At 37.0% G+C, this 24,596-nt stretch overlaps 2 protein-coding genes across 3 annotated transcripts; one reads left to right on the forward strand and one right to left on the reverse strand.

Annotated features, from left to right (window-relative positions):
* The first annotated feature begins 12,945 nt into the window (after positions 1–12,945).
* Positions 12,946–16,189, forward strand: LOC111916630 (probable disease resistance protein At4g14610). 2 transcript variants are annotated; one of them, XR_006191005.2, is made up of 3 exons: positions 12,946–13,091; positions 14,214–15,680; positions 15,755–16,189. XR_006191005.2 is itself a non-coding variant. In XM_023912298.3 (2 exons), the coding sequence occupies exon 2, from the start codon at positions 14,243–14,245 to the stop codon at positions 14,942–14,944; it is 702 nt and encodes a 233-aa protein (XP_023768066.1). In that variant the 5' UTR covers positions 12,946–13,091; positions 14,214–14,242; the 3' UTR covers positions 14,945–16,189. The 2 variants fall into 2 exon arrangements, 1 of the variants encoding a protein (XP_023768066.1); XM_023912298.3 differs by having other exon boundaries at positions 14,214–16,189.
* Positions 16,190–17,827: 1,638 nt separating this feature from the next.
* Positions 17,828–19,584, reverse strand: LOC111916631 (uncharacterized). Its single transcript, XM_023912299.2, has 3 exons — positions 19,150–19,584; positions 18,371–18,478; positions 17,828–18,279 (listed from the first exon to the last, which is right to left on the reverse strand). The coding sequence occupies exons 1-3, from the start codon at positions 19,459–19,461 to the stop codon at positions 17,968–17,970; spliced, it is 732 nt and encodes a 243-aa protein (XP_023768067.1). The 5' UTR covers positions 19,462–19,584; the 3' UTR covers positions 17,828–17,967.
* Between the last annotated feature and the right edge of the window lie 5,012 nt (positions 19,585–24,596).

Consider the following 24,596-nt stretch of genomic DNA (forward strand, 5'->3'; position numbering starts at 1 on the left):
TCTATGTCCTAACTATATTTAAAATGAAAATTTTACCCTTGGTTTTTTGGGCCGTTACAAGTTGGTATCATAGCCTTGGTTTGAGGGATTCGAACATGCTTTCGGGTGTGTATGAACTCAAATTGAGGATCTGTAAAGTTTTAAAAAACAAAAATGTTTTCAAGGAAAAAGTTTTCTAAGATAAGAAAGGGTGTGGTGCATGCAATCAGTCGAGCTCAAGTAAGTTTCCCTAGAATACCCAAATTTGTTATATGTTATTATTTGATTATGAATCCGTGTATCGCATGCTAGTTAGGGCTAGGGGAGATGACTTTATATGTTGTAGGAGCTTGTAGACTTGCATGCTAGCGTTTAGTAGTCAGCGATAGATGGGCCTAATATGTGATGCTTGGAGATACTGGACACCATGCTAGAAAGATAATGATTATTGGTATTAGTAATTGCTAAGTGTATGTTTTTAAAATTGTATACGGTTAGGATCTTATAGCCTTAGAATAATTAATCTGGCCTTATTTCATGTTCCTCGTCTGGTTGTGGTCATAGGGTAGAGTCTATTATTCGACAGTCTATTAGATCCTTTTATGTTTATAATTTGCATGCATAAGGCAGTCGACATTGAGGATGGATGGATGTGGATAACACAAATTTCGATATGTGGGATGAATGTTCTATGATAGTCCTTTGGATCGGAGTGCTACTGCACGGATGTTGCTTGCTTTGTGCTTTGTGGAACTCTTGAGTGATGGGAGTCAGCTACTAAGTGGATATGACGATATCTAGGAGGTGGATGGCTGGCATCATGGGGATTTCTTCAGCAGCTGATGGTAGGGTGAGGTTAGGAACCTGGGAAGCCTAGGATATGCTCCAATGAGTTAGTTGGGCGGTTCGGTGAAGTGAACCCAGGGGGAGCCTAGGAGTTACTTTGGTTGGTGTTGTGTTGCTATTTAGCGGATATTTGGTGCACTGGTGGATTAGGTGACTTAGAGGATTCAGGAGGATTTTTGAGGAAATTATGGATAGGTGTGGAAGGTAGTATGGGCCCGTACTACTGAAAGTACATGATCCATACTCGAATCGGTGAGAGTCTTGGAGAGTCTAAGAAGCTTATAGGAAGGAGAATTCTTGGCTATGCTATGTTAATGAGGATAGTTGCTTTGCCAGATGAGGATGAGCACACATGAGGAAGGACTAGGGTTTGGTCCTGGCTCCGGTGTTGAGCCAGTTAGTGGAAGGACTGTCAGGGTTTTGAGTTCGCCATGGATCTCTTGTATCGGACGGCACAGATTGATTGTGCGTTCTATTACGCTTTCGAGATTGGAGACTATGTCTTGGGAGTAGTTGTAGCCCGAGTAGGGTAGAAGTTGCTCCAGTTATTACAATTCGGTCGTTGGCGATTAAATTGGTGGTTGTGTCAGGGTGCGAGACTCTGAATGATATGATTTCTAGAGTCAAGAGCGAGGGATTGACTTGGAGCACCGTGGGAAGAGGGGACCAGATCAGGTGCATATATTAGAGGGTCCCAGAAAGAGACCCAAGAGTTCGGTTCAGGTTTTGAGAGGCCAGTAGAGCCGAATTCGGTGCAGTGCTTTTGGGAAACCGCACGAGGGAGTTTTTCATTTCAAGGGTTTTAATTAACGATGTTTTGGATGTTTGGAATAAATGATATCTATGTTTTGACTATATTAAAAATGAAATGTTTACCCTTGATTTTTGGGTCGTTACACCATGGTCCGCCCACTGGATTCTGTATTTTGGTATATAGGATGTTGTTATGTTGTAGTGATCTGTTAGATCTGTATCCTGGTATATAGGATGTTGTTATGTTGTAGTGATATGTTAGATCTTTGTCTTAGTATATAGGATGTTGTTATGCAGTAGTGGTTTGTAGATCTGCATGTTTTCTGATGATTGGTTATATGATTATATATGGATGGATATCTGTTATTCGTTATGCATATGTCGACGTGGTGTGGTGGGGTTTAGACTGTACTGCTTTGTGCTGTCACTCAACATACCAGGGCATTCCACCCGAAAGGTTATGGAATGGGGCATTCCAACCGAAAGGTTGTGGGCCAGGGGTAATCCAACCTGGAAGTTGTGGACCCAATATGTATTAGGCAATCCAACCGAAAGGTTATGGGCCGGGGCTAACCAACCGGAGGGTTGTGGCCTAGGGGTAATCTGACAAGAGGTTGTGGACCCAGTATCTGTTTGGTTATATGTTTGTATGGTGGTACCTTGGGGGAACTCACTAAGCTTGGCCTACAGTTTTAGTTTATTGTTTCGCGTACTTCAAATGATCGTGGCAAGGTGAAGGCGTGATCGTGCACATCCTTTAGATTTTATGTTATTAGATTTTGGGATACTCTGATTTATGAATTATATACTTTTCAAACAATGTTTTTGTAAACAAATATTGTCTTGGGGTTGTTTTGGAAAAATGAAAATTTTACTCTGATTTTTGGGATGTTACAGACACGTAGAGTCGTATCGGTTTAATCGTGAAACTTTGATGAAGCATAACTTCTTCATATGAAGTCGGATTTTAGCTTTTTTTATATTTACAAAATTCTTATCACATATAATATTATATTTCCTAAATAATCTTCTATCAAAAAGTCATTTTAGGGGATATTACCTCTAAATTGACTAGCCCGAATCTGCGACCGTTACATATACATCCTTTATTAATTGCAACATATATAGCAATATATCAAACTTGTTTTTCATTTTAAAATCTAGATCATCTTTGAAGACTTCAATTCGAAACTTTAGCATATTTTACTATGCAATTGAATCACCTATTAACATCAAAATTATAGACAAGAGTACTTACATTGAACTATTCGTTCAAGGTAAGTATGTTTTTTTTTTCTATTTCAAATTTTTATTTATAAATTTGATGTTACTAGACGATTCGATTACATGGTAATCTATGCTAACAACTATGTAAGGTTCAAATTGAACTCTTCAAAGATGATCCAAAAACGATTCGAATATATGTTGCAACTCTGTAAGTATATTAATTTTAGAAATTGCAACTAATGTTTTTACTTCTTCTTTTGTTGTACACTATCGTTTGTATTTTACGTAATCTCGAAAGAATCACTTAACTGGTTAAGGCAAAAGTTTTGGGTTAATGTATTAAGACACCAATCCTTGCCTTCTTATTTTTTTCCTTCCAACTTTTCTCATATTAAATTTGATGAATATTGTTACATGTACGGGTATTATAAAAATTGTTCGTTAGAATGTAAGAGTAAAATGGTCATTTACTCATATTCATACAATTTATTCGATTTAGAAAAGGATAATATGGTTCAAAATCATTTCGCCTTTATATAACAAATTAGTGTAAAAAACTATTATTTCATAGCACCAACTTTTGACTCGCCGGTCCATTAGTTAGCTGGTGCAGTACTTTGACTCATAAAGTCACTGAGGTTGACCCTAAAATTATCTTCTATCTATAAAAAATACACATATGACCGATTTAAACGTGCAAGACTCTTTGACAACGACATATCTCGTGAAAGTAATGCCCAATATTCTCTCACTGATGGTGTTCATTTCTCATACCTGAGCCTATATGATAACATTGTGGGCAATTTGGTTTACATTACAGTCACTCACTTAGACATAACTCATGTAGTTCATGTGGTAAGTTAGTTTTCACTAGTCCTACTATTACACGTTGGGGATATATTCTTTGTATTTGAGATATCTTTGTGGAATTTAGTTGTATAGTTTCTTGTTCCTTTTGACGTCTTCTCTAGGGCTACATGCATATAACAATGGTGATTTAAATAGTGGTCCTAATAAGCTCAAGTCCACCATTGGTTTTTGTATCTTCCATGTAAATTCACTAATCTCGTGGAAATTAACAAATAAGATGTTGTCTCTTGCTCTTCTATAGAGGTTGTGTATCGTGCTATGTCTAAGACTACTTGTGAGATCTTTTGGTTATGTTAGCTTCTTATAGATATGGGTGTTGATGTTTCTCATCCTACCCCTTACTTCATGACAATAACCGTGTGGTGGAGATTACAGAGAATTATGCTTTCCTGAACGGACGAGACATATTAAGATTAACTTTCATTCCACTCCCCAACATCTACAACTTGGAAATATCTCGCTACCATATGTTTCACCGGTATTGAAAATTGGTGATATTTTCAAGAAGGCTCGATCGACATCTTGGTTTCGTTTTTTTTCCTGAAATCTTTGATATCGCATTGTGAGTTTGAGTGGGGATGTTAGTAAGGCTGTAAACGAACCGAACGAACACGAATGAGGCTTGTTCCTGTTCGTTCGTTTAAGTTATTCGAAAAAATAATCGAATGAGTTTTCTTGTTCATTTAACAAATTACATTGTTCACGTTCGTTCGTTTATGTTCCTGAACATGCTAAATGAACATAAACGAACGAACATAAATGAACAAATATAAAAAAAACATAACTGAGCATATATGAACATATGATATATTAATATAATCAAACACAATTAAGCATATATGAACATAAAAGGATGTTAGATGAATGAACATAAACAAACGTAAACAAAAAATATAAATAAACGTTCACAAACATAATTGAACGAACGAGACCATTGTTCATGTTCGTTCGCTTAACTAAATGAATGAGAACTTGTGTTAATGTTCGTTCATTTATTAAATAAACAAACATAAACGAACTTCATGTTAAACGGTGCATGAATAGTTTGTTGAATGTTCAGTTCGTTTTACATCCCTAGATGTTAGCATAATAATATAATAAGATATTATGCTCTTTTTATGTTGGGATTTTTCATTACCCTTTTTAGATATGTTAACTAGACAACTTTCCTATTCACCAACCTTATTTTCCCTTTCTTTGTAATTTAGTTTCAGTCAATAACAAAATCCAAACCGTTTTCTCTATATTGTTATTAGTTTGCAAAATGTTACCCATGTTGAATCCTAATACAAGGTCATGCTGAAAGCATGGTATGCAATCTCTTATGTTCACATTGTCATCATTAATACATACAACCTTACAAATTTTGGTATCAAACTATTTCGCATCACAACCATTTGTTTTATTATATTTTGTAGTCATCAATTAGGAGCCTATAACTCACATGAACTTTTGTTTCATATATACTTGAATTCCTTATAAGTTGATTGTAACGCTTCTTGAACTCCATGTTATTGACAGTTTTCGGACATAACTAAAAATGTAATGCATAATTAATAAATACAAACATAATAACAACACTATAACTATTCAATGTTGAGTAAACAACTAGAAATAAGGACAATTGTGAAATTGCACAAAAAATTTAATAATAATAATAATAATAATAGGTTGTGGATTACTTAAAATCATTTACTTAATAATAATAATAATAATAATAATAATAATAATAATAATAAATATGCTGTGCATTAATTAGAAACCAAATGGGTGGTTGGGTTATGTTAGGTTCACCCATGAATGCTTTCTTGGCAATAATTAAAATAAGAGGAATAAAAGTTGGTAACATATATCTTATGTTCGATGCTCATTTTTATAGATTGTAACATCCCAAAAATCACAATGAAATTTTCATTTTTCAATTAAAGTAAAATCATTGTTTCAATCAAAACCCAACTCATAAAAACCAAGCATCAGATATAATTATCCCAAAATCAGAGTATTATAAAATCTCCAAAACATATCACTGAAAGGATGTGTATGATCACACGTTCAGTGGGTTCCCTAAAAATATCACACACAAAACATAAACACACATATACACTTGGCCCACAACCTATGTCTGGAATACCCCTACCGGGCCCACAACATGAGTTTAGAATGCCCTTCCTGGCCCTCAACCCATGTTTGGAATGCTCCTGAGCCCTTAGAATGAATTTGGTATACCCTTACAGGGTCCTCAACCCATGTCTAGAATGCTCCTGGTTTCTTGGCGTTCCTCACAAAGCATAATTGCCTCAACCCAAACCGTTACAATACGTCGACATATGCACATAAACAAATATTCAACAATTAACAAATAATCCTGCAGATCTAACCGATCACTACAAAATAACAACATCTTAACCAGGATACATAACATAGTGGACTGGCATTGGTGCCTTCGACCCACGTGTACAGTGAGGAAAACTCACCTCATAGTCTAAAAATAGTTTGACATATCACTGCTCTAGATGTTGTCTCCATCGGTCACCTATACAATAAATAGGGACCTAATCTCAACTATTATTCAAATTACCCAAAATACCCTGAATTTAGACTTGGTTAAATTCCTGATCAAAGTCAAAGTCAAAGTCAAAAGTCAAAAGGGTCAACACAGATTGAGTACACCTTATGTACTCAGTTACTACGCTCGGTGTAGTAGATTCTTGGCCAGATTACAGGGCCTCTTCCCAGTACACGCTGCGTACCACTAGGTACGCATGGTATACACAACCTGAGTCTACTTTTCTCATTAAGTGATTATTACATTAAGACATTACTTCCATAGTTTATATCTAGTCCCAAATATCATTCTAAGTCATAAAGTTTCCAATGTGGCTAGAAGGAGTCCAAAAACCAAAACCCTAACTTAATACACAAACCTAAGCACCATAACTCTTGCATGGAGGGAAAAAAGGGACCAAGATCACATTTTTATGGTTCCTAGCACTCAAAAACGTATGAAAGGACAACTCTAATGGTTTAGAGTAAGCCATATTCATGAATACCAAGATTATGAGACCAAAATGCATAATAACTTAAGAACTAGCAAGATCTAAGGAAACATTCATCAAGTTCATGACTTTATACCTTCTGAAGGTTTCTTGAAAGGTGCAAATCCCAGATCTATAATGCTTGGAGCTTCCCAAATGCATTCCAAGGATCGTCTTCCTTCAAGGATGGACACAAAGTAAAAAATTGCTCAAAAACTCATAAGGAACACTAAGGTTTGCAAGGGGTCGTTTAGGGATGATGGAGGCTGGAGGTGGAAATGGTTTTGAGGGTTAAGGTTACATACCCCATGAGTATGTCCAACGTACTCACATGCACCTGCAACCACTTTTAATGAGCTACCTCATGTGTACGCACCGAGTACACATGACGTAAGGGCCAATCTTGCAACATATATATATATATATATATATATATATATATATATATATATATATATATATATATATATACTTTTGGGGTCAACTAGGAAAATACATGATGTTTGGGTGTTACATCGATACCCTCAATGAACTCATCTTATGATGATTTCAAGTTAACCATTGTTAAGGAAACCCCAATAAATGATGTTAATGCTTGTTACCATAACAGCGTATTCCTGAGTTCAACTTAAAGAATGAAAAGAAGGAAAATGGATGGAAGTGAAAAGAAAATAAAAGAAATTAATGTTTCAGAGTTTCATTAAAGGATGAAAGTGGAAAGAAATGGAAGAAAATATTTTCCTCCTAACTTTGCTTTCAATTTGAAAGGATTTAAAGAGAAATAAACTATTTTTATGTTCTTTTGGTTATCAAGAATTAAACTATTTTTTATTTTTATTTTGAGCCCTCTCATATAATATGATGTAATTTTTTTAAAAAGCCATATTTTAGTTGTTAAATTAAATTATTTAGTTTATACTAGAAGTTTTTCCAAATATTAAACCCAGTAATAATAGTCATTGCAATAGATATAATTTATTTTCGAACTTTTAACAAATTCTCTTTTCCTTTTTTTCAAAGTGGTAAATGAAAATTAGAAAAGTATATGTGCTTCATAAAGCAACCGATGCGACTATTGAAGAGAACCCAGAGTATACAGGGTAACACATTACACATAGTGGGTGTTTGAGATTGCTTATAAAATTGATGTCACACCCCAAAACCAAGAACGGCAGAAACGTTCCGGGGTGGAGGACGTCATGTACAGTATCACAACAGTGTAAAGTAGTAAATAAGCAACAACATCTTCCATTGCATTATAAGTAAAGTTTTAATACATGTGTGTTCTTTCATTGTAATAAGACACCAAAAATATACAATCAAAATAAAAGACGAGACTTGTCTGTGCTCTGTCTTCTCAAAACCTGGCCATCGTACCTGTCTACTGGTGACCTGAGAATACAAGTTATTTTGAAAGAGAGTATCAGCCTAAAGCTGGTGAATTCATAAGTATTTAAGTGTCCTTGTCTTGTTTCTGAAAAACTGTTATGAATGCCATGTAAATCTTTAAGTAAGACAGTTGATATAAGTATGAAAAACCCTAGGAAATCCCTTATTTCCTATTAGTATGAGATGTAGTCTTCTACCAAGACCCGGATGTTTTGTTATGACAATGTAGTCTTCTACCAAGACTCGAATGTTTTGTTACGACAATGTAGTCTTCTACCAAGACCCGAATGTATTGTTATGACAATGTAGTCTTCTACCAAGACCCGAATGTTTTGTTATGACAATGTAGTCTTCTACCAAGACCCGAATGTTTTGTTATGACAATGTAGTCTTCTACCAAGACCCGAAGGTTTTGTAAGTAAAATGATAGTTTTTCCTTCTTTTTGACTATTACAAACAGTAATTAGTCTAACTCATCGTTTATGTGAATATATCACAAAATAAAGTAAATAGGAAAAATATAACCATGTAAGTGTTATCCCTGGATACCAGGACTAACACGCCATCGCAGTAAGCGAAATGTATAACCTAATAAACATCCGAAGATTGTCAAATTGTCCTCTGTAGCAGCAGCAGGGTGGAGGAAGGGTTAGTCCCGTAGCCGACTCCTAATATAAGTAGTAACCTAATGAACATCCAAAGATTGTCCACTCATCCTCTGTTGCAACAGCAGGGTGGAGGAAGGGTTAGTTCCGAAATCGATCTACCTAGTATAAGTAGTAACCTTAGACATCCGTAGATGTTCATCACCCACTGGTGCTAACAGATGGGTTCCGGAATGGTTAGTCTCGTCTAGACATCCCATCGAACAAGGATAGGCAAGAAAATTTACACAGAAGGTACGAATAAATCTTCCTCGTAACTCTAGGTACAAGTATCCAGGTAAGTGGATACAGGATAATGTATCTATGTAACGGTACTCATGTATGGTATTCATGTAAGCGTATTCAGATAAATGTATCTATGTAAACGTACTCATGTATCATGTAATCCTAGGTAAATGTACTTATGTATCATGTAAGCATATGTAAGTGTACTCATGTATCATGTAATGTACTAGTATAGACTCATGAATGAACTGACTCTTGTGTGATTCCTTGTAATAGGAATAATGTTTTGTTTCTTCTAACTATCCCTATGATAATTAACTGGAAGGTAATTGGTTGTTCAAGAAGGTAAAGGTAATGGTTTTGCAAGATATCTAAGAGTTTTGAAACAATAATAAAAGTGACTTGATGTCATCTTAAATAAACCTTTCAAAAGTAATACATTTGATAACTAAGTATTTTTAAGATATAAAACCATTTCATGCATCACATTTTGTAGTATGTGAAATCTGCTGGATGAAAACACAGTTATAAAATACATATGAGTGATTTAATAACATGCTGTTTTCTACTTGTATCCCCCCCCCCCATTAAAGCATTTAAAAACATTTAAAATATTAATTTAGGGGTATGAACTCACCTGTAGATGGTGGTTTGGATGAACTAAACGGTGTAGGATAGCTAGGTGACAAGTGAAGACTTGTTCACACTCAATGATCCTAGTTAACATATAATCACACATATATGTATCCAATTAGACTTTAAACCACTAATTGAAAACGTTAAGACATCCTAAGGCATGTAAAACACCTTATATAAATGCTACAAGACATAAGGATTGCATCTAAGTGCTAAAGGGCCTTGCTATTGTGTTTGGGGTTCAAGGGTAAACTCCCTTGGAGTTTACGGTTTTGATGGATAAGACCTAGGGAGTTTACGGCAGTAAACTCTAGTCTTAATGTCCAAGTGTTGTTTTGTGGTTTAGCAAGCCTTTTGAAGCAATTTTACTAAGTGGTTTGGCCTTTGGAAGGGACTAGGGCAACAAAACACCTCCTTTGAGGAGTTTACAGCCTAATGGCATTTTCCTTTGGGTTTACTACCGTAAACCCTTATGGAGAAGTGTATTGCCTTGTTTTCAAGTCCCTAACACAATTAGGTAAGTATATGTGCTAGTTTCTAAGCCTAAGGAAGGAAAATAACCCATTTAGACACACTTTAGGGTGTTTACGGTTTTGGGAGATCCCCAAACCGTAAACACCTATAAATGTTGGATTTTGGTGTTTTTCAAGGCTTAGATACATCAAAGGAAGGTTTAATCAATTCATGGAAGGCTTAAACATCAAAGTAGGGCTTAGATAAGGACTTAGGCACACTTTGGTGCTCTTTTTGGTGTTTACGGTCCAAGCATCTCCTTGGATCGTGAACACCTATATCCTTGTGTTCTTGACAAATTTCCTTGATATTAAAATGTAATACTAGCTTAAAATCACTCAAGGATGAAAACACTTACTATTAGAAGGCTTGATTTGAGCTAAAATGCCAAGAACACTTAGTGTGTGTTCTTGGTGTTTTGGAAATCTAGTCAAAATACAAAAGTGAATGGATGAATAGATGCACAAACACTAGATTAAGTGTTTAATCAACTTGAAATGGATAGAACATTTACAACTTGGAAGATCTTGAATTGTTTCTAGTTTGCTACTTGAGAGGTTTTCTTGAGTTTACTCTTTTGGGAGTTTACTCTTTTGGATAAATGAGGAGTAAACTAATATTGACTAGACTTAGGGAGTAAACTCATGGATAAGCATGAGTTTACGGATTTTGGGATGATTTTTCGACCAAAATGAAATAGTTTGGCCGGGAACTTCTAAGACGCGCAGTGTTTGCGGTTTTTAAATTTCAAAACCCGAGACAGCACTTTCTTACGCCCCTTCGTTTAAAGAATAATATTAAAATAATCAAACGAACTCCGAATTCGTTAAAATAAGCAATAATGACATTAACTTATAATAAGAAGTGATTGACTTCTAGGGTTTGACCGAATGAAAATTCTGGGTTGTCACAATTGACTTATTGACTTTTCCAAAAAGCCAATAAGCTAAAAATGTATTTGGCTAATTCAAAAGTGCTTTTAAAAGGGTTTTTTTTTGGAAAGGAAGGAAACACATGTTTTAAAAAGCCAGACATTGTTGGCTTTTTGATGGCATATTGCTTCTTAAAAATAAAATTACATTTATACCCCAACTACACTAATAATGACATTCATTATTCACGGTTGAGAAAACACCAACCACACTTGCGTCGTTCTTTCCCTTGTATCGTTCTCCTCAATACAATTCCATTTTTTTTGCCATTGTAACATCCCAAAACATGACATAAAATTTTTCATTTTAAATTATCAGTTCACATAGTATTTGTCCAAAAACCCATTGTAGTATCAAAAGTGTCGTAATTATCAAATTACAATAATAATCATCAATGCGAAAAATCATCAGGGGGATAATGTTGTGCAGTCAAGTCAGACTCTTCCCTTTAGAACTAAAGCTACCTGAAAACATTCAAACCACAAATCGTAAACACAATGCTTAGTAAGTTCCCCAAAATACAATATAGTATACATACATTGTCATAAGCTACCCCCATGGTCTTGCATACAAGTGTCATGGGCTACCCCCATGGTCTTTCATACCATTGTCATGGGTTTCCCTTATAGTGCCTTAGCTGCCCCATGGTCTTATACACAAGTGTCATTGGCTACCCCCATGACATTTCATACAAATGTCACGGGTTACCTCGGGGTCTAAGTACACATTGCACAAAGAAGGTAAAAGTACACGTTACACGAGTAATGATGATTCGTATATGGCAGCGATATGATATATTATCGCGCAAGATAGATGAATGTAATATGACGTTACCTATGATATTTTTTATGCATTATTTATAATTTGTATTTTATTTCTGTATGAACGTAATTTTAATTTTATCATGGTATAAAAATGTTTGAAAAAAAATATATTATATGATTTGTAAAAAAATGTTTAAAAAATTAAAAATTTTGTTTAGTCATTTTACAGGTAAAAGCTAAATCAAGTACTTTTTAAAAGTTTATTGATTTTTTTTTATTACTAAAGCTTAAGGGAGTAAAACATAACATGCTATGCTGCCACGTCATTTTTAAAGTAAGAAGCTCTTTGTCGTGTCATTTTTACTACACAACATAAATGACATGATATTTTTAAGGGGTGGATGAATTTGATAAAAAAAAATAATAAAACAAATAAATAAATAAACACATTCACATACACATTCTTTCTTCTCTCTTTTATCAACACTAAGGGCATCTCTAATTCACCCTCAAACTTTATTTATTCATCCATTCTTCTCCAACCCTATCTCATTTTCACCTCTATTTTTTGAGATATGAATAGTATTCCTTCATATATGGGGGAATGCTATTCATATTTCAAAAAATGGAGGTGAAATTTGGTTGCCAATTTTAATCATTCTCGTTTTTATTTTATACATTTATAGTTTATTTTATCTACTAATTATAATTTAAATTTAATATTTAATATTTATAATATCATATTATATACTAATTTATATTAATTAATCATAAATATAGAGTTTAATTAATAGAGGGGTGTATTTGATAATATATATAAGTTATAAAAATAAAATATTATGGGAATATATTTTTTGGGGTAAAAAATAAGGTAAAAAATAAAATAAGATTTGAAATGAAACACTATTTATTATGTTTTTTACTCTATTTATAAGAGAAAAAATAAAGATAAGCTGGTCTAAAATACCATTTGATTTGATTTTACCATTATGTGATGCTATCTTTTACTCAAATTGTATTTATATCACATGCCAAACAAATAGCTAATATTTTTGTCACCCAGTGGCTCCCTCAAGCCTAATCCAAACTCTTTAAGTAAGCCCAATAAAAAAAAAAAACCCTACTAGCATCAAAAGGTGGGGAATAATCGAGGCTCCTTCATATATCGGCCTTTCTTCCTCATCGAATCACTTGTTCGCATACACACTTTCCAAAGCACCAAAAGCACAGGCGCATCCACGCATATAGTCGACCTCGGTACGTTTTTGTTGAAAGTTTTTCTCTTTGTTTATGGATAACTTGTTTTAGTTTTTTATTGTTTTGAATCCATCGGTCCTTGACAAAGTATCTGGAAAAAATGTTTGATTTGCTACTCATTGTGAATTGTTCGTGTATGCTTTACAGATAAAATCAACTAAATGTTTAAAACTATAAATGAATGATAATATTAGTATATTAGGGCATCTAGGTTTAGGCCCAAGGGCCTTAGGGTTTAGGAAATTTCATCCCCAAAGAATGGGATAATAGATTCATTATAGAAGCTGAAGGGTACGATATCCCAAACAGCTGGATAAACACCGATTTGGATCAACTGATCCACTATATCCATGAAACAATTATTCACACAAAGCTTTAAAATAAACAGCTTTGAGACTCTTTATTGTCTGAGAGAAACTCCTGAATCTGAATTTGTTAGGTATCTTTTCAGTACACCTTTATCTTACAAAGGTATGCATGCATACAAGCTGTTCTGTTCTTGTGTGCATAAGTTGAAGAAGGACCCAAGTTGGCTACTTAACAATCTTCATTGTCATCAATTTGCACAAGCACTATCATCAATTCATGATAACTTGCAGAATTGGGAAGAAGGATCACCAAACTTCAATCCTGCTTTCAGATATGCGAGACTATTAGGTCCTCAATTCTTCTCGAATCTCCAAACAAAATCTTGTGCTGATTTAGTCTACTGTTTGGCGTGTATTATGGAGGACTTTGTTCAATCCACTGAGAATGACCAGCCTACTAAGGTAGGGTAGTATGTTAGCATCTGGGTTTAGGCCCAAGACCCTTAGGGTTTAGGTTAGGCCAAGGGCTCCTTATGTATCCCTATTTATATGAGGTTTAACCCTCACTTAATTCCACCATTCTCCCTATTTATATAACAGATAATGCCTCATCATTTTCCCTCTTTTGATTTTTGAACAATCTATTATAATGCTAATTATCTATGGATTATATATATGATATTTGAAACATGATAGTTCTGCTGTGAATTAATAATGAAAATATCCATGGATACTCGGGTGTATACCTATTAACAACTTGTAACAGTTTGATCCCCCCTTTTTTTTTTTTTTTAATTTGTTACATGGTTTGCAGGTCTCTATAAAAGCTAAAAATACTAAAAGATGGAGTTTGTATTAGCAATCATTAGCCCGGTTATTGAATCTATAATGGTTCCTGTCAAGAAACAGCTAGGATATATCTTTTACTCCACAAAACATGTTACAAACATGAATACTAAAATGAAGCAACTAGATGCTGCAAGCCTTGATGTCAAAAATCACATGGAGGAACAACTGAAAAGGGTTGCAGAAGATAAGAAAATGTTTGATTATGTTGTGAAGGTGGTTATTGGGCAACAAATTGACATGTTTTCTATTCAGCAAACTGTGGCAGAATACATGGGTGAATCCCTCATTGAAACGAATAAAACTACAAGAGCAGATTGTCTTCGTATAACATTTGGGAACCCTCCAAAAGGTAGAAACAAGGTTTTAGTGATATTAGATGATGTATGGGAGACGATTGAACTCGAAGATATTGGACCGAGTCCTTTTCCCAACGACTTCAAGTTGTTGCTGACATCACGAAATAAAAATATTTGCAATAAAATTGCAGTAGAAGCCAATTTGGATATGACACTAGTAATAGTGGATGTGATGGAGGAGGTTGAAGCATTGAATTTCTTTTGGCAAATCATTGGGGTTTCAAAACAAGATGACGTGGAGCTGAATCAAATAGGAAGTGAAATTGTGAGAAGATGTGGTTTTTTGCACCTTGCCATCAACTTTGGTAGCCTTTCCAAACTTAGAAACTTTAGCTCCTGAAACTTAATTCCACCATTCTTCCTATGTGCAAGTACTTCCAAAACAGGACATTGTGAAACTGTAAGGACGCTCAAGCTTCACCAAACCACTTGCAATAGGGATTGTGAAGAGGTATCCTAAGTTTTCACACTTGAAAACATCAAGGACTCTTAGATTATTAAACGTTTGTTGGAGCCGATTCCAACCGATTCCGGTATAACTTCTTCAAGATCATTCATACCATCCACTTCTAAATAAAGCACCTGGGTTGTGGCAATGAATTTGAATCAAACTCATTGTCACAACCCAGGTGCTTTATTTAGAAGTGGATGGTATGAATGATCTTGAAGAAGTTGTATTGGAATCAGTTCGTCTTTCTCAACAGACGTTTAATAATCTAAGAGTCCTTAATGTTTTCAAGTGTGAAAATTTAAGATACCTCTTCACAATCTCTATTGCAAGTGGTTTGGTGAAGCTTGAGCGCCCTTACAGTTAAACAGTGTTCTGTTTTGGAAATACTTGCATATAATGAGAATGGTGGAATTAAGTTTCAGGAGCTAAAGTTTCTAAGTTTAGAAATGCTACCAAAGTTGATAGGTCTTTACAACACTGCTAATGTAATTGAGCTACCAAAGCTGGTGGAGTTGAAACTCGATGGCCTTCCTAATTTCACTACCATTTATCCTGAGAATACATCCCTGCAACATCTTCTATGCCCAGTAACATGTCTCCCAATCAACCATTCTTGAACAAAGAGGTACCTCTATATTAGAGACATTGAAAATTCTTAGTATTGATAAGCTGAAAGAGATATGGCCTTGTCAAATTTAGTGGTAACGACGAAGTTAATACGTGCATGTTGTGAGAGATTCATGTGAAGGAATGTGACAATCTTGTGAATCTGTTGCCAACAAATCCAATGTTGCTGCTGCATCATGTGGAAGAGATTAGTGTTTTTCAATGTGGAAGTATTGAAGTGTTATTTGACATCGACATGAGTTGTTTTGGGAAGAAAGCAAGAGAAACATTGAATTTGCTCAGAAAAGCCGTGAGATATGTGATATCATTGAGCTTTTTATTTATATTTATATTTTGATGTTTGAGCGCTTATGTATGTGTCTCTATATACCACATGTATTTATATGTATGTATTCATATGTGTATGTAAATGTGATAGATCCTAGCTGAATCTACCAGATAACATAAGAATTCTAACATTTGCACTAAAAGAAATACTTGATAAAATTTAGATAATCCCTTTTGAGATGTGGGTGTCTCCAATGAAAGAACAAAGTTCTATAACATAATTCTTAGCTATTTTTCTCTACTATGTCACCTGTATATTATTTTAGAAATAACTAACAATATTAAAGGGGTGTGATGGTTGGTTTGTAGAGTCAAAATGGTTGTGAAAGAGGTGTATGAATGGTTGTGATACTTCATAAAGGGCAACTAGAAATATGTGATGTATTCTGATGTAACCATGTGTGATTAATAAAAGTTACATTGATATGTTTGTATACTAAATGCAATTTTCTTTTATCCCATGTATGATGTGATGTGTCCATTTCTTGTGTTTGGTTAATCTGTGACCAACTTAGGAATAATTACACAAGTTTTTCTTGACTGGTTTGTATATATTCTTTTATTTTAATTTTTTAAATAGAGCATAAATTCATGGGTTGAAGCCTGAAGGTGCACAGTATGATGATCCATGGATGAAACTTTCTTATCTCATACCAGACAAGAAATTAAGAAAATAAAAAGGCATGAACCTAATTTGCTATAACATGAAATTTCCCTTGAAGAAGCACTTCACCCATGGATGCTTTCTTGGCAAAGAAAGATCGTATGTAGGAGAAAGTTACTGAAATGGACCCTATGTAACATAACGAACATAAATGGTAGACAAAATTACAGAATTGGTTCCTATGTAGGAGAGAGTTACAGAAATCAACCCTATGTAACAAAATTACGGAAGTTGTCCCTTTGTAAGACAAAATTACAGAAATGGTCACTCCCTGCAACGTATGGGTTTAAAACCCTCTTTTAATACAAGATTTAAGCTTCAAAATTATACTCCAACTATCCGTTTACAAGTTAAAAAAGGTTTAAAATATGAGTGATGAAAGGACGAAGCTGCGAGGCTTCCTCAATTATCGCTCGATTTTGAGTTTGAGTGGACCAAATTTTGAGGCTTCAATTTCAAGTTGAAGGGTTGAATTTTTGAGATTCTGCATGATTTTTTTAGCAAAAGGAACAGATTTTGCAAAGTTTAATTAAAAGACTAAAGACTTGCTACATCATAACGACAAAAAGTGGATCAGATTCGGTAAGAACTTACAATCTTAGTTGCAATCTCAAAATCTTAGTACCGATTTAACTTAGAAAATATCCTAGTGTGATCGAGATTGTTTTTTATTTATAGAATTTCACAATCGTATTATCTTAAGATCAAGATTAGGATCTTAACAACCATGAATCCACTATTCATTACATAAAATAAGTTGAACGTTGAAGTGATTATACAACTAAAACAAACCATAACGTAAGAAAAATTATTAGAGGTTATTGTTATTTGTTTTTACAAACCCCCCCCCCCCCCCCCCCCGGGCAGGAATATGATGAATGCTCAGACTGCTGAGAGTCTTCAAATAGAATCCTTTTTTGTAAGAATATCAGCAATTTAATACATGGGACATGCATAACACCGACTTGTCCTTTTGCTAATTGTTCTCACACAAAATAAACATCAATTTCAATTTGCTTTCGACGTTTATATTGAAGAAGATTATCCGATAAATAAATAACACTGACATTGTCACAAATCACAATAGACGGGTGTGGCTTTTGTGACAGGAAATAACTTGAGTAGTAAATTTCAAACACAACATTGTCAATCCCTCGATAGAACACGGTTAATATATCATCTCATTGTGGTACAACAATTTACAAAAACACAGAATTTTCAAATCCAAACTTCACAAAAACATAAAAACACGATCCGTGAATGAGCAAAGATATAAAGTCATCTTGTTTAAAACTTAAAAGAAACTATTGTACTGACTAGTAAGAGAATCCTTAAGATTTTGATAAAGCCCAAACAGAGAGTACTGACGAAGGTTTTTAACCTCATACCATGAATTAAAAACCGATTCATGTTTATCAGTTCCAGAAAACGCAAGCTGTATTCCAATGCTACAATCAACTGTTCCTCCTCTGTTCTTGCAAGAATTAGTCCTGATTGCACAATCCTGATTGTTAAGGCACACAAAGTTGCTTTTTCCTGAACATGAAGAACACCCGTCTCTTTTCCAAAACAAGTTCTGTAGTCTCCCCTTTTGGAACTCCATCGCCTGTAGTCACACAATTATAAAATCTTTACTTTTAGTGACGCCCAATGAAATAGTGACATGTCAGCGGTAGTTGATATGATTATGATCTTACTAGGGTGAAACTGGTGACGATGTAGGTGCTGTTTGCAACAAAGGCAGGGATTGATCTTGCAGCGTATTTTCTACCAGCAAATGCCACCATATACCCACCAACGTTATCCTGTGTCAGTCAATATATCATTAAGGGTAAAATGGTCATTTACTTAGATCTAATCTCCCTTCTTCCAGACCTTTATCAGTGTTAACTATCTATATGACCAAACTAAAACCAAGTTGCAACTTTAAACAGTTACTTTTGATCATTTTCAATACTTGGCACCTAGAATAGAAAACAAACAGAATCATAAACTACAATAAGTTTGCCTTTTCTTCTTAGTGACAGATGATCAATAGCCCCTTTATACAGATTAATACCACCCTAGGTCTCACCAAATGCAACAATGTCACAAGTTCAGATGAAGAGAAACAAAAAAATATCAAGAATTAAACAGGCTTGTTCCCAATTTTCCTAAAGGGGGCACTCATACTGTCATACAAGCACAGATCTATGGAGGGGAGTGATGAATGTTCAATGTCTCCAAAACAGTCACTTTCTATCTAATTTCATGAACTCTTTCCGGCTCCTAAACCTTATGGCCATTAATACCTTCCATTTGGTATCAATGCGGAGGCTGGACGTTCAAAGCTTGTGAACTGCAGAACCCTAAATTGTTTGGCCTCTAGACTACGTTGTCCTCATCGATTATTCATGCTAAGTACAGATCCAAACTCAATCAATCCACAAAATTTATTATATAATCGCAATTAAAATCGACAAAATTGAAAAATTACCGGTGGAAAAGTACTGCTGTTGACCGTGAGAAGGGAGATCTCATCCACTTTTGGGCGAAAGACAGCGAGTTGTGAGTTCGAAAGAGAAAGCCTCCTATCGCAAGGTGACAACTGAACCGAGCTGTTGAAGAAAAACGCAGTCCTCGACGCAAAAACGATTCCGAAAGTGAAACCGTCCGATCTCTGTATGGTCGCATCGGTGCACGGCGAGAAGACGTTGTTATTGTCGCTGCTCGGTTCGACAAAACGCGTCGTCGTGGAGAGAATTGTTACGGCGACGATGAGTAGGATTGAAGTAACCGGAATCGCCATTGCCGCCGGGAAGATTCGAAAAAGGTCTAACGATGTTGACTCAGGTTTTGAAGGTTTTGTGCGTGTGTAGGTTGGAGTAAATTGACGCCGTTAGATTTAGCACGATGATGAAGGCCCATGACAGCTAATGCTGCTATGCGTTGGATTCTACGCATATTAATAACAATTATGGATTTTGTTATTTGATTGTTTCTTTTAAGTTCGATAAAATTATTACAAAACTTTTTAAAATAGTAATACGTTTTAAAGAAAGTTATCACGGATATGTTCTTACAGCATAAAATGAACATTTATTTTGTAATAAATAGGTTCATTGTGAAATATCTTTATGTTACAAACTATTTTTTCCCTGATTTATGATGTATTATGAAGTATAAGGCTATTGTTAATTTTTTTAGGAATCTTGCATTTTGCCATTGAGTGCAATTACTTTTCAGATGTACATTGTAAATTAGTTTTTATTGTGAAATCTGTATATTTTGTTGTATATAATTTCTCTTCAATACTTCAAAATATCATAATCTTCATCTTTAACAAGGACATTCATAATGCACTGAACTTACTAAAATTTAATGGATTCACATATCATCGTTCTACTTGTCATACAACTCTATTAAAGTTTTTTTACAATGCATTAAACTCTATAAAATTCAATGAAACATATTTATAAAATCTAATTTAAGATATATTGTATTTAATAATTAAACGTTTCATTTATTCTATTGAACTTCATATCCCTCAACTATATATTCAACTTTATAAAGTTTAATTTATTGAATGTCAATTAGACATGTCACATCATTCAACTTTCTTACTCAACTATGTATCGTGGATGCTCTAAATCTTCAAACACATTTTTCTTAATCAACCCTTGTAGGAAAGGTATTAATGGGAAAAGTTGGAAACTTTACCCCTCTAATAGTGTTTCTAGAGTGCATGAGAAGTTTGGTGTCCAGATCTGAAGTGTACGGGTTTAATCTGTCAAAATGGCCCAAACAAAGCGAGGGAATCAGTGAGTCCAGGAAGGGACTCGACGAGTTGGAGTGATTTGTCCCGATTTTTGTCGCGGTAAAACTCGCCGAGTCTGAGCACTGACTCGACGAGTTGATTCAATGAATCGCGACAATTAGTAGCCAGGGAACTCGACGAGTCATGGGGTGACTCAACAAGTTGGTTCGCGATTTTAGAGTTCTAAGTTATAGAACTCGACGAGTTGATGAAGCAACTCGGCGAGTTAAGTCAACTCGGAGCGTTGACTTTAACCGTTGACTGTTGACTTTGACTTTGGCCAAGGTTGACCTAGTTAGACTTATGAGTATATTTTGGTTTGATATTGGTAGCTCAGGAAGCCGAAGGATCAACAGTTCAGGAAGTGCCAGATAGCAACCCGAGGGATATCAGCAGGACTTCAACAGTGCAAGGTGAGTCTCCTCATTGTGTGCATGGGTATAAGGCCACAATTTCGGCCCATTATGTTTGTGTATAGTAGGAAGACCCGAGGGTTAGCCCTAGGCATTGTATGTTATATGTTTCGGATCACGATCCGATGTCGGGCGACGCCCGTGGAATGTTAGTATGCTAGAGGTCTTTGTGATTCTTGCATGTGTCGGTACGATAGGTTCCGGACTAAGGTACGATGTCGGGGCAAGCCCGGGGAAGATTTATATGTGCATGTTAGATTATACTTATTGTTTTTGTGATACTTGCATGTGCCTGGTAGGGAGGTGAGTATGGGTGAGGTCTCGTATCTCATCACTAGCTAAGTATGGATGGGGTTCCATATCTCAATATTAGCAGAGTACGGGCGAGGCATGTGATAAGATAGAAGTGAGTGTGGGCGAGGTCCCGTATCTCACTAATAGTAGGAGTGTGGACGGGGTTCCGTAGCTCATCAGTATCAGACCAGGGGCGGGGCCCAAATTAGGCGGTGTAACAACTCAAATTTTCAAACAAATTTTTCATTTTAAAAATGTATTTATTTCCTTTCAAAACAAGGCATAATAGTTTAAGTATTCTGTCAAATACAAATAATCAAAATCCCAAGATCATAAAAGTAGTCTTTAGTGTGTATCGATCACGCCGGCGCCTTCCCACGGTCCTCGCTAGTACCTGAAATACATGCACAACAACTGTAAGCATAAATGCTTAGTGAGTTCCCCAATATACAACTTACGCACATACGCCTTTCCAGGCCCGACCTTCTGGTCCATGTGTCTCAGGGGACTTCCGTCCCTGCTGGGTAAACCTTCCGGTCCTACCCACGCCGACCTTCCGGTCCATCACACAACATATCGCCTTCCGGCCCATAACATATTGCCTTCCGGCCCATAATATAATCGCCTTCCGGCCCACAACATACATAGCACATATAACAAATAACTTACCACATATAGCATACATATCACATATCATATTCGACCTTCCGGTCACACAGTGAAACCCTTCCGGGTTCAGTATAGTGAGAAGACTCACCTCGTAAAAGCTGAAAGCTAGCAAATCCTGAAATCGCTCGTGCACAATCCGACGAGCTACAACCTCCCTATAACATCACATATCTCATTAATACTTATATCTTCTAAGTGTGACTATCCCTAAGAAGTCAGACTTAGGTCAACTCTGGTCAACGGTCAACGGTCAACTTGACCGGACTCGGCGAGTACCATGGAGACTCGGCGAGTCTAGACGTCCTCCAACTTTCTGAGATTCATTATCTACTCGTCGAGTATCCTCCTTGACCCGACGAGTTACCCCTGGAAGAATCGCGGGGCCACCCCGACTCCACTCGCCGAGTCTGAAGAACAACTCGGCGAGTCCCAGTAAATTTTCAAGCTACTCGCCGAGTCTGAAGAACAACTCGGCGAGTCCATGCCATGCAGACGAGTAACTGCTTTCTGAATTACGTATGATCCCGAGCTATACAACCATGGGACTTTCTGGACTTCTAAACATCTTATTACTGGGGTATAAACGTTCGGGTAATAACATAATAACCCGTCTAATCACTAAATGGGTTTCATAAACCCTAATTTCGCATACACATCAAATAACAGAATTGGAATCCGAAATATTACCTGGAATATGCCCTCTCTGAGTCTCCAAACCGCAGAACTCGAATCCCTTGCTGTTCCTCTAGCCAAAACCCTTCTCCTCTTTGCCCAACAATCTTTTCAAGCCCTAAAATCCTCCAATCTTGCTCTAGATGCCCACAGCCGTTTAGGGTTCCTCTCAATCGACTAAAGACGGACAATGACGGCATATAAGAGCATTATATACGATCCAAAACCGAACGGTTAGGGTTTCTGCTGAACAGCATCGACTCGCCGAGTCCATATCTGGACTCGTCGAGTCCAGTCGCGAATCCGCGACCAAGTCTGCGATCCTACTCGGCGAGTCTAGGCTCCAACTCGCCGAGTCCCCCCCTTAACTCACCCTAAAAACATAATTAAACAATACCTGAGATTTCGGGCTGTTACAACTCTTCCCCACTTGGATTAGACTTCGCCCTCGAAGTCTTACTCTGCAAATAGTTCCGGATGCTGCTCCCGCATCTCGCGTTCCGGTTCCCAAGTCATTTCCGATCCCTTACGGTGTTGCCATTGAACCAACACCAGAGGTACCTCCTTGTTCCTCAAAACCTTGATTTTCCGATCTCTGATAGCCACTGGTCTCTCCGCGTAATTCAGGCTCGCATCCACCTGAATATCCTCCAATGGAACCACTGCCGACTCATCGGCTATGCACTTCCTCAACTGCGACACATGAAAAGTGTCGTGGATCTGACCCAACTCCGGTGGCAACTCCAGCCGATAGGCTACCCGGCCTATCCTTGCAATCACACGAAATGGCCCAATATACCGGGGCCCCAATTTGCCCCTCTTCCTGAATCGAATCACCCCTTTCCAAGGAGAGACCTTCAGAAGAACGAAGTCGCCGACCTGAAATTCAAGCTCGGATCGGCGCCTGTCTGCATAACTCTTCTGTCGGTTCTGGGCCGTCAATAACCTTTGTCTCACTTGCTGAATCTGCTCTGTCGTCTGAAGCACGATCTCCGTGCTGCCCATGACTCTCTGTCCCACCTCTCCCCAGCAAATGGGGGTCCGACACCTCCTACCATACAACAGCTCAAAAGGTGGCATACCAATGCTCGAATGATGGTTGTTGTTGTAGGAAAACTCTGCTAAGGGTAAATATGCATCCCAGCTACCTCCGAAGTCTAACACACACGCTCGAAGCATGTCTTCCAGCGTCTGAATCGTCCGCTCGCTCTGACCGTCTGTCTGGGGATGGTATGCGGTACTAAAATGCAATTTAGTACCCAGCTCCTCGTGGAATTTCTTCCAGAATCTGGAAGTGAAGCGCACATCACGGTCTGACACAATCGAGATCGGCACCCCATGCCGAGATACCACTTCTCTCACATATATCTCTGCCAACTTCTCCGCTGAAGAACTCTCACTGATGGCAAGGAAGTGTGCACTCTTCGTCAACCTATCCACAATCACCCAAATTGCATCAACTCCCCTGGCAGTCCTCGGCAATTTGGTGATAAAATCCATAGTGATCTGCTCCCACTTCCACTCGGGGATCTCCAATGGCTGTAACTTGCCATGCGGTCTCTGGTGCTCGGCCTTAACCCTACGGCAGGTCAAGCACCTCTCAACGAACCATGCCACGTCCCTCTTCATACAGGGCCACCAATACTCCTTCCTCAAATCCAAATACATCTTCGTAGCACCGGGATGGATCGAGAATTTCGACCTATGAGCCTCTTCCATCAAAGTAATGCGCGTACCGCCCACGAACGGTACCCAGATCCGACCCTGAAACGTCATAAGCCCTCGACTATCCTTAACAAACTCTGAAATTAACCCCACAACCCGCTCTTTCTTCTGCATTTCTGGTCGCACCGCCTCTGCCTGTGCCCCACGGATAGTGTCCAATACTGGAGTCATCACTGTCAGTCTCAAGCATACATCTCGCAATGGAGTGCTCTCCGCCCTGCGGCTCAACGCGTCGGCCACCACATTAGCCTTGCCTGGGTGGTACAGGATCTCACAATCGTAATCCTTGACCACATCCAACCACCTCCTCTGACGCATATTTAGGTTGGGCTGATCCATCAAATACTTCAAGCT

The sequence above is a fragment of the Lactuca sativa genome, chromosome 1 (assembly GCF_002870075.4).
Source record: "Lactuca sativa cultivar Salinas chromosome 1, Lsat_Salinas_v11, whole genome shotgun sequence".
Lineage (NCBI taxonomy): Eukaryota > Viridiplantae > Streptophyta > Magnoliopsida > Asterales > Asteraceae > Lactuca > Lactuca sativa.

Coding starts and splice junctions, on each gene's coding strand:
- LOC111916631 (XM_023912299.2), bottom strand. CDS start 19,461: ATGGCGATTCCGGTTACTTCAATCCTACTCATCGTCGCCGTAACAATT. Junction 18,479..19,149: donor ACAGCAGTACTTTTCCACCG/GTAATTTTTCAA, acceptor TGACTGACACAG/GATAACGTTGGTGGGTATAT. Junction 18,280..18,370: donor TCGTCACCAGTTTCACCCTA/GTAAGATCATAA, acceptor GTGTGACTACAG/GCGATGGAGTTCCAAAAGGG.
- LOC111916630 (XM_023912298.3), top strand. CDS start 14,243: ATGGAGTTTGTATTAGCAATCATTAGCCCGGTTATTGAATCTATAATG.